This window comes from Symphalangus syndactylus, chromosome 18 (assembly GCF_028878055.3).
Source record: "Symphalangus syndactylus isolate Jambi chromosome 18, NHGRI_mSymSyn1-v2.1_pri, whole genome shotgun sequence".
Lineage (NCBI taxonomy): Eukaryota > Metazoa > Chordata > Mammalia > Primates > Hylobatidae > Symphalangus > Symphalangus syndactylus.
Window position 1 is genome coordinate 62,078,127 of NC_072440.2, and position 12,110 is coordinate 62,090,236.

The following is a 12,110-nucleotide window of genomic DNA, read 5'->3' on the forward strand; positions in this document are numbered from 1 at the left end:
TAGCACTTTGGGGGGCCGAGGCGGGCGGATCACGAGGTCAGGAGATCGAGACCACAGTGAAACCCCATCTCTACTAAAAATACAAAAAATTAGCTGGGCGTAGTGGCAGGCTCCTGTAGTCCCAGCTACTCAGAGAGGCTGAGGAAGAATAATGGCGTGAACCCAGGAGGCGGAGCTTGCAGTGAGCAGAGATGGCGCCACTGCACTCCAGCCTGGGCGACAGAACGAGACTCCGTCTAAAAAAAAAAAAAAAGAAAGTACAGTCAGAGTAAGCAGAGGGCCATCCTGCTTTAGAAAGCAAATGGTCCGTGCCTCACCAAGGAACAAAACACAGTGATTTAAGCCTTTTACATGAGACAGACCTGGATTCAGACCCAGACTCTGCCATTGATCAGCTGTGTCACCTTGGAGAAGTTACTTAACCTCTCTGAGCTTTGGTTTTACTATTTGTAAAATAGGCAATAACAGATAGGACTCTTAGGGATATTGTGAGTGTTTCAATAAGAGTGCCTCTAACATGCTGTGCTTGTATTCAGTAAGTGCTCAATACACGCTAGCCAGAGTCAGCTACTGCCCCAAGACGGGAAGTCTGAAGGCCTCCATACAAAAATAGGTCAGGTAGATTTGTAAAGGATTCCTGAGGAGCGTAGGGTGCTAGGGGGCGTCTTTTTCCTTTGGTGGTTAATGTCAGGGAGGTCAACTCGGTTCTTCTTGCCTTCGTCCTGTAGTCCGCAGTCAGAGGTGGATGGTGGATGAGATAAGAGAGACTCAGGGGAGGTAAAAACTGCTCCTGACCTTTGCCCAGGCATTTCCCAGAGCCTCAGAGCAGGATCCCTGGGTCTGGCTTGGCACCCCTGGGGGATGTGTTTGCAGGAAGGGGCTGTCACCGTGCCTCATAGTGACTTCCCACTGGGTCTTCTCTGGCTGGTGGTGGCGGCAGTGGACAGCGGCGGGACAGTGGTATTGGTCAGCCAGGACGGGATCCAGAGGCCGCCCTTCCGCTTCCCCAAGGGTGGGCACCTCCTGCAGTTCCTCTCGTGCCTGGAGAATGGGCTGCTCCCACATGGGCAGTTGGACCCGCCACTGTGGTCCCAGAGGGGTAAGGTGAGTGATCATGGGGACCCAGGGAGGCTGGGGTGGAGGCTGGTCACAGAGGGTGGTTGTTTTTGCCTGTGTGCCCTTATGTGGGCCTCATGCGCTCCCCACTGATACCCTCAGACTGAGCAAGTTGTGGGGACAGGTGTGTCCCAAGGGCCCTGTTTTTGGACATGTTTTTGCAGGGCAAAGTGTTTCCTAAACTGCGCAAGCGAAGCCCTCAGGGTTCTGCTGAGTCCACATCTTCAGACAAAGATGATGACGAGGCCACGGATTATGTGTTCAGGATCATCTACCCTGGCATGCAGTCGGAGTTCGGTGAGCTGCCCTGTCCCGGGCCCCGGGGAGTCACCTGCTAACTGATCCTGAAAATGACTCCAGGTGTTTAAAACTAGAAGATGACAGGTCTGGATTCTGGGGCTAACAAGAGGATCTGGAAACAGAAAGTCGGTTTCTTGGCAGCCTCAGTTTCCCCCCAGATAAGAACAATAACCACCCTCTACTTGTCTGATAAAGTTGCCACTAGGAGAGGTGGCCTGGGGTAGTGGCAATGGCATAGGCTCTGGAATCCTGGCTGAACTTGGGCAAGTCATCTCAGCCCTCTGTGCCTCAGTTTCCTCATTTGTAAAATGGGCGTGTTCATAGCACCAGTTTCATAGTCATTCTGGGGATTAAACAAGGTAAGGCGGCCGGGCATGGTGGCTCACACCCGTAATCCTGGCACTTTGGGAGGCCGAAATTTGGGAGGGAGCACTTTGGATTGCCTGAGCCCAGGAGTTTAAGAGCAGCCTGGGCAACATGGCGAAACCCTGTCTCTACAAAAAATAGAAAAATTAGCCAGGTGTGGTGGCATGCATCTGTGGTCCCAGCTATTTGGGAGGCTGAGGTGGGAGGATCGCCTGAGCCTGGGGAGGTCGAGGCTGCAGTAAGCCATGATTGTGTCATTGCACTCCAGCCTGGGCAACAATGTGAGGCCCTGTCTCAAAATAAATGCAAATTAAAATATTTTTTAAATGAGATAAGGCATTTCACACATACAGAACACTCAAATGTTGCTGTTAATATTCTACTTCCCCTTATTAAAGAGATTCAATGAGATGATGAGATATTCATCGTAGAGCCCATGGAATAGGGCTGCCTCAGTATCTCTTTGCCTGAGGGTTTTTTCTGGCCACAAGAGTCCCTTCTGGCCAGGTATGGGGCATATTGGAAGCATCGGGGAACCAGTGCCGCCCTGGAGCAGCCCTCAGCTCATGGCCGATAGGAGTTAGTGTATCAATGTCCCAACTTCCTCTCCCTTTGTGAGGCAAACTCTGACATACGTGATCTGCACAGTCTCCCAGAGCTTCCATGGGAGATTAAGCACAGTTACCTCTATTGGTAACTTGCTTGGCAACTAACCCTTTACTCCCTCCCCTTTTCTTCCTTTGTCTCAATTTGCCTCTCCCTTACTGATGTGCCTTTGGAACTTGCACTTGGATCCTTGTCTGCCCTTGAGAAAACCCCCAACTAATTCAGTTTATCTAGAATTGGACATCTGAACCTCAGCGTTACTGTCATCTGGGATGGAATAATTCTTTGTTGTAGGAGGTGGTCCTGTGCGTTGTGGGATGTTGAGCACCCACTAGATGCCAAGTAGCAAATTTACTTTGCTCTAAGTCGTGACAACCAGATATGTCTCTAGGCATTGCCAGGTGTCCTCTGTAGGGTGGCAAAATTACCCCTGCTTGAGAACCGTTGGTTTAGAGAAAAGAAGGCATCACTGTATTCAGCTCTGCCACTGCAGTGTGGTTAAGTGACCTGTCCTCCACAGGCCTCACTTCCTTCTCTGTAGAATGGGGTAACAGCAGTCCCCACCAGCAGCATATTCTGAGGAATCAGCAAGATCATTCCTAAAACACCTGGTGACCTGACATGGGGCCTGACGCTTGGCAGATGCTCAGTAAGCAGTAGTAGGTATCGTGTCTTGAGTGCCACTGTGTGCCAGGCCCACTTCTGTCTGCTGTCCCACTGTTCCTATCTTAATTCATTCTATCCTCACCATAGCCCTCCCAGGTTGTCATCACCATCCCCCGTTTTGCAAGGAGAAAACTGATGCACAGAAGGGTTAAGTAACTGGTCCAGGATCACACAGCTAATTCTTGTCATGGCTGGGATTTGAATGCAGGAGGTCTGGCTCCAGAGCCTGTGCCTCTAACCACCACTCCATGCACATCGTTTTGACTGGCAGGGAGAGGGCATTGTGGTTTCATTGCCTTCATTCTCAAGGTCAACTTCAACCCACATGGAAATGGTAACCGCATCCTTGGTTGATTTTCTGGGGCTTGAGCCCCACAGGCTTAACAAAAACAGTCATCTTAGGGTTTCCATTGTGAGAGGTTTCCATCTGTGAGAGGTATGAAGTTCTTTCTGAAAGAGTGCCTAAATCAGAAGTCAACAAACCCCTTTTCATGGGCCAAATTCAGCCCACTCACCTGTTTTTGTAAATAAAGTTTTATTGGAACACAGCCACATCCATTCATTTATATATCAGCTATGGCTGTTTTCATACCACAGCAGCAGAAGTGAATCGTTGTGACAGAGATCATATGGCCCAGAAAGTTGAAAGTATTTACTCTCAGGCTCTTAACAGAAGAAATTTGCAGATATATGCCTTAAATATACAGGATTTCACCCTGTGGGAGGGGCGATGTGACCACAGATGTTTCTAAGCTGCCTCTCAGTGTCTCATCAGCCCTGTCTCCGCTGGGTTCTTTGCCTGCCCCTTGTGCTCTGGGGAGGCAAGGACAAGTTCCAAAATATGTAGACAGGTTCACATCAGATAAGGGCATTTTCAGACCCCTCTGCTTCTGAGATTGTCTCTGTACTGTCTAGCAGGGTAGCCATGGGCTACATGTGGCTCCTGGGCTCCTGAAACGTCTCCAGGGCAAATGGGGATGTGCTGGAAGTGTAAAACACACACTGGATGTTGAGACTTTGTTACAAAAAAAAAAGCCACTGCACTCCAGCCTGGGTGACAGAGCGAGACTCTGCCTCAAAAAAAAAAAAAAAGTCTCAATAATTTTATATTGATTAGATGTTAAAGTAGTAACATTTTGGATAGATTAGGTTAGACAAAATATATTGTTGGAATTGATTTCACCTGTTCTTTTAACCTTTTAATGTGGCTACTAAAATTTTTAAATTATGCCAGGCCCAGTGGCTCACGCCTGTAATCCCAGCACTTTGGGGAGCCGAGGCGGGCAGATGACGAGGTCAGGAGATCGAGACCATCCTGGCTAACACGGTGAAACCCCATCTCTACTAAAAATACAAAAAACTAGCCGGGCGTGGTGGCATGTGCCTGTAGTCCCAGCTACTTGGGAGGCTGAGGCAGGAGAATTGCTTGAACCCGGGAGGCGGAGGTTGTGGTGAGCTGAGATTGTGCCATTGCACTCCAGTGTGGGCAATGGAGCAAGACTCCATCTCAAAAAAAAAAAAAAGAAATTTTTTAAAAATTACATATGTGGCTCAATTGTAATTTTTTTTTTTGAGGCAGGGTCTCGCTCTGTTGCCCAGGCTGGAGTGCAGTGGTGCAATCATGGCTCACTGCAGCCTCAACCTCCTGGGCTCAATCGATCCTTCCACCTCAGCCTCCTGGGTAGCTGGAATCACAGGCACAAGCCACCATACCTGACTACTTTTTTTTGGATTTTTTGTAGAGATGGGGTTTTGCCATGTTGCCCAGGCTGGACTTGGAACTCCTGGGCTCAAGCAATTCATCCGCCTCGGGCTCCCAAAGTCCTGGGATTGCAGGCATGAGCCACCTCCCAGCCTCTTGATTGTGTTTCTATTGGATAGTGCTGGTCTAGCGTGGCGTTTCTCAGCCTCAGCACTGTTGACATTTAGAGCTGAATAATTCCTTGTGTGGGGGTTGCCTTGTGTATTCTGTGATGTTAAGCAGCATCCTTGGCCTCCAGCTACTAGATGACAGTAGCACCTAATTAATCCCCAAGGCGTGAAAACTCAAAGTGTCTCCAAACATCGACAGGATTGCCCTGCTTTGCGAACAGATGGTGTGGAGAGACAAGTGCCTATGAGAAACAGCTGAGGGAGAAAGAGTAGGATCAGAGTCAAGTCCTCAGGCCAGGCACAGTGGCTCATGCCTGTAATCCCAGCACTTTGGGAGGCTGAGGCTGGAGGATGGCTTGAGCCCAGGAATTCGAGATCAGCCTGGGCAACATGGCGAAACCCCATCTCTATAAAAAATTTTAAAACATTAGCTGGCCTTGCTGGCGCGTGCCTGTATTCCCAGCTACTCAGGAGACTGAGGATGGAGGATCACTTGAGCCTGGGAGGTCAGGGCTGCAGTGAGCCACGTTTGTGCCACTGTACATCAGCCTGGATGGCAAAACAAGACCCTGCCTCAGAAAAAAAAAGTCAAATCCCCTGGGTTGGGATCTTGGCTCCTCTCCTCATTAGCTGGGTGGTCTCGGGCATGTTGCTTAAACTCTCCATGCCTTAGTTTTCTAATCTGTAAAAGGGGTTAATGACAGTACTGTACTCAGTAGGGACGGCCGTTGTTAGTGGAAAGAGGAGAGAGACTTCGGTCAAAAGACTAGATACGTCTGTTACTGCCTGGCAGGGCTTTGGGTGATTAAGTCATGCCATCATTCTGAGCCTCAGTTTCTTCTTCTGCAAAATAGAAGAGGGAGGATGCATCCCTCACAGGGTCGCGAAGGACAATAACTGGTTTCTTTAGGTTTGCTCAAGTCACAAACTGACACTTAGCCTGACACTCAGCACATAGTAGGCACTTTATAAAAATCAGCATTCTTTCTTCTAATTGAACACAGTGTATGTGGGAGCTGTGTGGAGCCGGGCAGGGGGAGGGTTAGAGCCCCCAGAAACTGGCTTTTCCAGCTGTCTCAGGGTCCTGCCCACCTCAGAACCCCCACCTCACTGGTTCTTTTTGTTTTGTGTCTCAAGTTGCCCCCGACCTCTTGGGCAGCACTTCTTCCGTCTCTGTGGGCCCTTCCTGGATGATGGTTCCTGCAGGCCGGTCCATGCTGGTGGTGGCCAGAGGGAGTCAGTGGGAGCAAGCCAGATGGGACACTACTCTCCCCACGCCGAGTCTGAAGCAGCAGCCCCCCAGTAATGTCTGGGATCTCCCCTTCCCCAGGGGCTGAGTGCCAGCCACCTCTGCCATGTTGTCATTTGAGTCTTGGTCCCAAGGGAGATGGAGGCAGGAAGGGAGATGGAGGCAGAGAGATTGATGCCCTCCTGCTGTCCAGCCTCCACCCTATGGAAGGCAGCTTGCAGTGTTGTAGGTTCAGTAGCGAAAGGATCAATTGGTGATGTCTGCATGGATGTGAGTGTGAGAGGCTGAGATGGAGGAAGGCATGGTTGCCATGCTTGGGCTAAACTGGTCAGTGCATCCCTGAGATTGGCTAAGAACTGGGGCTTTTTTTCTAGAACATTTTACAGGGGCTACTGGTCTTGGCTAGCTCATGAGTGAGTCTACATGGGGAAGAATAGTGTAACAAGCCACATTTGGTGGCTGCAAGAACTACATCATATAGGCAGCTTCCTCTTCTGTCAGTAGGTACGGGCTGACCTTGTCAGCTACGGAGCTCTGATGGCAAGAGGACCAGTTCCACAACTCTCCCTTACCTTGGGGCCCAAGGGAAGAGTCAGGGTATTACCAGTTGTCCTGTGGGGACCATGACATATGGGAAAAAAAGTGTGCAACTCTCTTCACTTCCTACAGCAGGGATTAGAAAACTAAGATTCATGGGCTAAATTCAGCCCCATTCTGTACCAACCTATGAGCTAAGAATGTTTTTTCAATTTTTAAATGATCCAAAAAAGCCAAAAGGAGAGTAATATTTTGTGACATGAAAATGATATGACATTCATATTTCAGTATTTATAAATAAAGTTTTATTAGAACATGTGCATGCTTCCTTTTTTACATTTTGTTTATGGTTACTTTTGCACTACAACAACAGAGTCAAGTGCTTATGACAGAGACCAAATGGCTTACAAACGCTAAAATACTTACTAGCTGTCCCTTTACAGAAAAAGTTTATGGATCCCTGTTTTAAAGAAAATAAAAGAATGGCGTGAACCCGGGAGGCAGAGCTTGCGGTGAGCCGAGACCGCACCACTGCACTCCAGCCTGGGCAACAGAGTGAGACTCTGTCTCAAAAAAAAAAAAAAAAAAGAAAAGAAAAAAAGAAAAAGAAAATAAAGCGTTTGTACCTGTCTAGGACTACCAAGAGGCCAGGAAGTTGACTATAGAAATGGTAATGCATATGTCCCCAGTATGTTTGTTATGTGGTTTTGTAGACTCTGCAGTTTTTATGAAGCTGAGAAAGAAATATAAATAAAGGAAGCTGTGAGTGCTGTATCCTGAGAGTGGCTGGTCAGGAATCACCAGTGTCCAAAAGTTAGGAAATCAGAGTCTGTCTAATGTACCTGCTGTATCAAAATTGCTTTAGAAATACAGATTTGAGAGCTCTGTCTCCAGGATTTAGTTGAGTAGGCCAGGAGTGTGGGGCAGGCATATTGCTTTTTAACAAGCTTCCCACGTGATTTTAGGGAGTCTCTAATATGTTTGAGACCCACTTGCTGGAGCAGCTTTAGCCTCAGGACGATGGACAGCGCAGGTGCCTTCTTCATCAGCAGGGGCTTCACTGGGTCTCTGGCACTTGGGTGCCCTGCCTCATCTATTGAGTCAGGCTCCCTTCCATCTCACCGATGAGGCCTGTCTCTTCTCCAGAATCACCCAGCAGGCTCCCCTTCCCTCCTGCAGTATCCTGTGAGCATGACTAAGTGACAACATGGCGAGGCTTGGCCTCCTGCTCTGGAATTGGGCCTGTTTTCTTAGCTCTTGGCTCTCTGTGTCCTCTTCTCTCTTTGGCTGCCATCAGCTCTGCCCCAGATTTTGGTGGTGGCTTTCATTGGATCAGGCAGACTTAAGGATGATGAGGGCTGCTGTTTCCTACTGTCACCTTCAGGGTCTTTTCCTATCTCTGTGCTGGCTGGGGCGGGTGAGCTGCTTGCTCTGGGGTGAGATTTCTGTGACCCACATAGGCTTAACCAGGGTGATTCTTCTGCCCCTCCTTCTATCCACCACAGTGCCCCAGGATCTGATGGACGTCTCCGTAAGCAACCTCCCATCCCTGTGGCAACCCAGTCCCCGGAAGTCCTCCTGTTCATCCTGTTCACAGAGTGGCTCGGCTGATGGTAGCTCGACCAATGGCTGCAACCATGAGAGGTATGAGGGGCTTGAGCTGCAAATGGAGGGAGCTGAAGGATGTACCAGAGATCTGTAGTTGCCCATATCTTACCCTGCACTGAATTCAGAGTGAGCATAACCTGTGGACTCAGGCAGATATAGGTTAAATCCTGGCCATGAAATCCTAGCTGTTAGAGGTTACATGTAATAGTCAGGATAAACAAGGTTATGCTGCAGTAACAAACAGTCCTAAAACCTCAGTGGCTTTTTTTACAACAAAAGTTTATTTATCATGCGTGCTGTGTTTCTATCATGGGTCAGCTGGTGGCTGTTTTTTCCACACTAAAGGGCCTGGGTGATGGAGCAGCTACCATCTTGAATGTTGCCAGTTACAATGACAGGGAAAGGTAGCTCTGCAGAGGTTGGAACCCACAATAAAAAGGCTCTGCCCAAAAGCAGCACATGTCATATCCACTCACAGCCCATTGGCCCCATCCACAAGGGGACAGCAAGTGCAGCCCTACCATACACCTAGAAGGCAAAATAATCCCAGAAATATTATTTAACGACAACCACATCTCAGTTTGCGCCTCCACACAGTGGAAATTCCAGTTCTTACTTTATATGGCTGTGGTAAAGACCAGCTCAGGTAATGGTTTAAAGTGGCCAGAATGTGGCACCTGCACATGGTACTGTTCAGTAAATGACACTTACTGTTTTATTGTATAAAGTTATATCTCAGGCTCATCTCCTGTTTGCCCATAGATCCTTTGTCTCTTTGAAATTGTTCAGCCAATTCATGAGGCTGGTTTTGTTTTCCCCTGGTCCAACCTGGCCTGGCCTGAGAGAATAGAACCTTTTTGTCCTTGCGGGTCTTCTGTCCTAGTGGGTGGTCCAGTCATCAGCCATAGGATATAAGGGGTGGGGGCCGGCATCAAATTTTTGAAGTCATCCAATCCCCTGGTTCCTCAAGGTGTGGTCCGTGAACAAGCATCAGCACCTGGGCAAATTCTGAGTCTCTCATCGTAAACTTCCTGAATCAGAACCGGTATTTAACATGGCTTCAAGACCATGTGTATACTTTAAAGTTTGAGAAGTGCTAATATTACTGGAGATTCTTTTTTTTTTTGAGACTGAGTCTCTTTCTGTCGCCCAGGCTGGAGTGCAATGGCGTGATCTCGGCTCACTTCAACCTCTGCCTCCTGGGTTTAAGCAATTCTCTTGCCTCAGCCTCCTGAGTAGCTGGAACTACAGTCATGTGCCACCATTCCTGGCTAGTTTTTGTGTTTTTAGTAGAGATGGGGTTTCACTATGTTGGCCAGGCTGCTCTCGAACTCCTGACCTCAAGTGATCCGCCCGCCTTGGCCTCCCAAAGTGCTGGGATTACAGGCATGAGCCACTGCGCCCCGCCTGGAGATTCTCTTATCGTGAATCACCGGGGCTAGTTAGCAAAACATAGCAGTTCCTGGACTACTTCCTAGAGGTCCTGACTGAGTAGGTATGTGCAGGGCCCAGGAATCCACATGTTGGAGAAACTCCAAGTAACTCTTGGGCTGATGGTCCATGGACCAGTGAGTAAGGCTGCTATAACCCATTGCCCCCTCTCCTGTTGTAGCATCTGCTTACACACCTGGAGTGATGGAGAGCTCACTACCTTGCAGAAAGCGAAGTCTACAGTGGGAAAGCTGTTGATGTGATCCTATTCTCATGTAACCTGAGCAAGTCTGAGTCTCATCAACCTGAGGGCACAAAGGGCAACTCTTTACTGTTTAATGTTCCTAACTGCCTCCATTTGCCTAAGTGGAGGACTTCAGCTATGCTCCTTCTGCCCTGCCCCAGTCTACCTGTTTTTCTGGCTGTCTACTGGGATGTCCTGAGAACAAATATGCAGATATTCTTCCATTCTATCCTCTATGAGGGTGTACAACACTCCCTTCAGCAGTCCTGGATTTCTCCAACAATGCTAAAATCTAACTCCTTTCACCTCTTTCAGCCAAAAACGTTCCCAAAAATTCCCATGCAAGGAGAAGCTTTGAGGCATCACCTACTTAGCAATCAGCCAGACTCTGAATCCCACTTTGGCTCAGCTTGGTTCAGCTGGATCACTTTACAAATCAGAATTCTTTCTGCAAGTGATAGAAACCCACTTCAAACTGGTTCAAATAAAAAAGGAAATTTGTTGGCACAACTGAGAAGCTCAGAGGCACAGTGGCTTCAGGCATGGCTGGATACAGATGATCGAAATAGGAATCTCTGTTTCTTCAGCTCTTGGCTCTACTTGCCTCTATGATGGTTCCGTCCTCAGACAGGTGCTTCCCATGCAGTGGCAAAGATGGCTCCCAGCAGCCACTGCCCTATATTCCATTGGCTTAGAAACCTGTTCAGAAAAGTGTCTGTTACCTAGTAATTCCAACAGAAGTCCCAGGGCTAATTCTCATTGGCTCAGGTTGGGTCACATGACCATCTCTGCCCCAATCACTGTGACTCCAACCTGAGTCCTGTAGTGGGCAGAGTCATCCCCATACAAACCACACAGACAGAGAGTTGTGGAGAGTGTGATTTCTCAGGGGAAAATCAGGGGGCTGGTAGCAGAAGAGGCAATGATGCTGTACAGGTAGAGGTAGTAGCAGCCCTCCCTACAGTCTCCCTGACTGGCTGATTTTAATCTGCCCTCTAGAGATAACACATGGTTATCCTCTCCAGAAAATCTGGGCTGTGTTTGGATCTATTCTAAGCATCTCCCTCTTTCTCCACCTGCAGGGCTCCTCTGAAACTTCTCTGTGACAATATGAAGTACCAGATCCTCTCTAGAGCCTTCTATGGATGTACGTATAGGGCTTCATTGCCATTGTGTCTCCGTGGAGCAGCTATTGGTGCCTGCTGTATGCCAGCATATCAAGAGATATTGGCTCTGGAGTTTGAACCTCTCCTCCTCTATTCCCTAGATGTCTGGTTTCAGTGACATTGCATGAACTTCTCTGAGCCTATCTTGTCTACTGGCGGAATAGATTTTACCCCTGGGTCCTGAGAGAGGACAGTGGACAGTGGGGTCCCCTGGGGACAGAGGTTTGGTTTAATCACCACTGCATCCCCAGGTGCTACAGTGGAGGATTTGTTTTCAGGATTGAATGAGGATCACGTAGAAAGCCCCAGCACCTAGTATTGCATGCTGTAGGTGCTCAGTAAATGTCAGTTTCCTTCTCTCGTGGGCAGAAGCAGCAGAAAGAGTAAGGTGACCTTATCCCTCCCCCAAAACTTAAATATTAAATTCATAATACTTGTATTCTGATTATTCCCATTTAACAGATGAAGACACTAAGGCACAGAGAGGCAAGATGACTTGCCTAAGGTCACACAGCTAACAAGCAGCAGAGCTGAGACTCAGACCCTGGCCTGTCTGACTACAAAAGCTTTGTGTTTTCCTCTCTGCCCTCTTTTTTTTTTTTTTTTTTTTTTTTTTTGAGACAGAGTCTCGCTCTGTCACCCAGGCTGGAGTGCAGTGGCTTGACCTCAGCTCACTGCAACCTCCACCTCCTGGGTTCATGCCATTCTCCTGCCTTAGCCTCCTGAGTAGCTGGGATTACAGGCACCCGCCACCATACCCAGCTAATTTTTCTGTTTTTAGTAGAGACGGGGTTTCACCATGTTTGCCAGGCTGGTCTTGAACTCCTGACCTCAGGTGATCCACCCACCTCAGCCTCCCAAAGTGCTGGGATTACAGGCATGAGCCACCATGTCTGTCTCTACCATCTTGATTTTTCAGTTTTATTTCCCCAGCCTCACAGCCTAGATA

General features: G+C 48.5%; 1 protein-coding gene across 6 annotated transcripts in view; it reads left to right on the forward strand.

Annotated features, from left to right (window-relative positions):
- Positions 1 to 12,110, forward strand: part of SGSM1 (small G protein signaling modulator 1) — a 121,063-nt gene that overhangs the window by 61,369 nt on the left and 47,584 nt on the right. For 4 of the 6 annotated variants that reach the window (XM_055254256.2, XM_055254255.2, XM_055254252.2 and 1 more), the window contains exons 11-14: positions 941 to 1,104; positions 1,281 to 1,413; positions 8,218 to 8,356; positions 11,078 to 11,142. In XM_055254256.2, coding sequence (XP_055110231.1) covers positions 941 to 1,104; positions 1,281 to 1,413; positions 8,218 to 8,356; positions 11,078 to 11,142 — 501 coding nt within the window. Of the gene's footprint in view, positions 1 to 940; positions 1,105 to 1,280; positions 1,414 to 6,063; positions 6,229 to 8,217; positions 8,357 to 11,077; positions 11,143 to 12,110 lie in introns of all 6 variants that reach the window. The other 2 variants (XM_055254253.2, XM_055254251.2) reach the window with 1 other exon arrangement.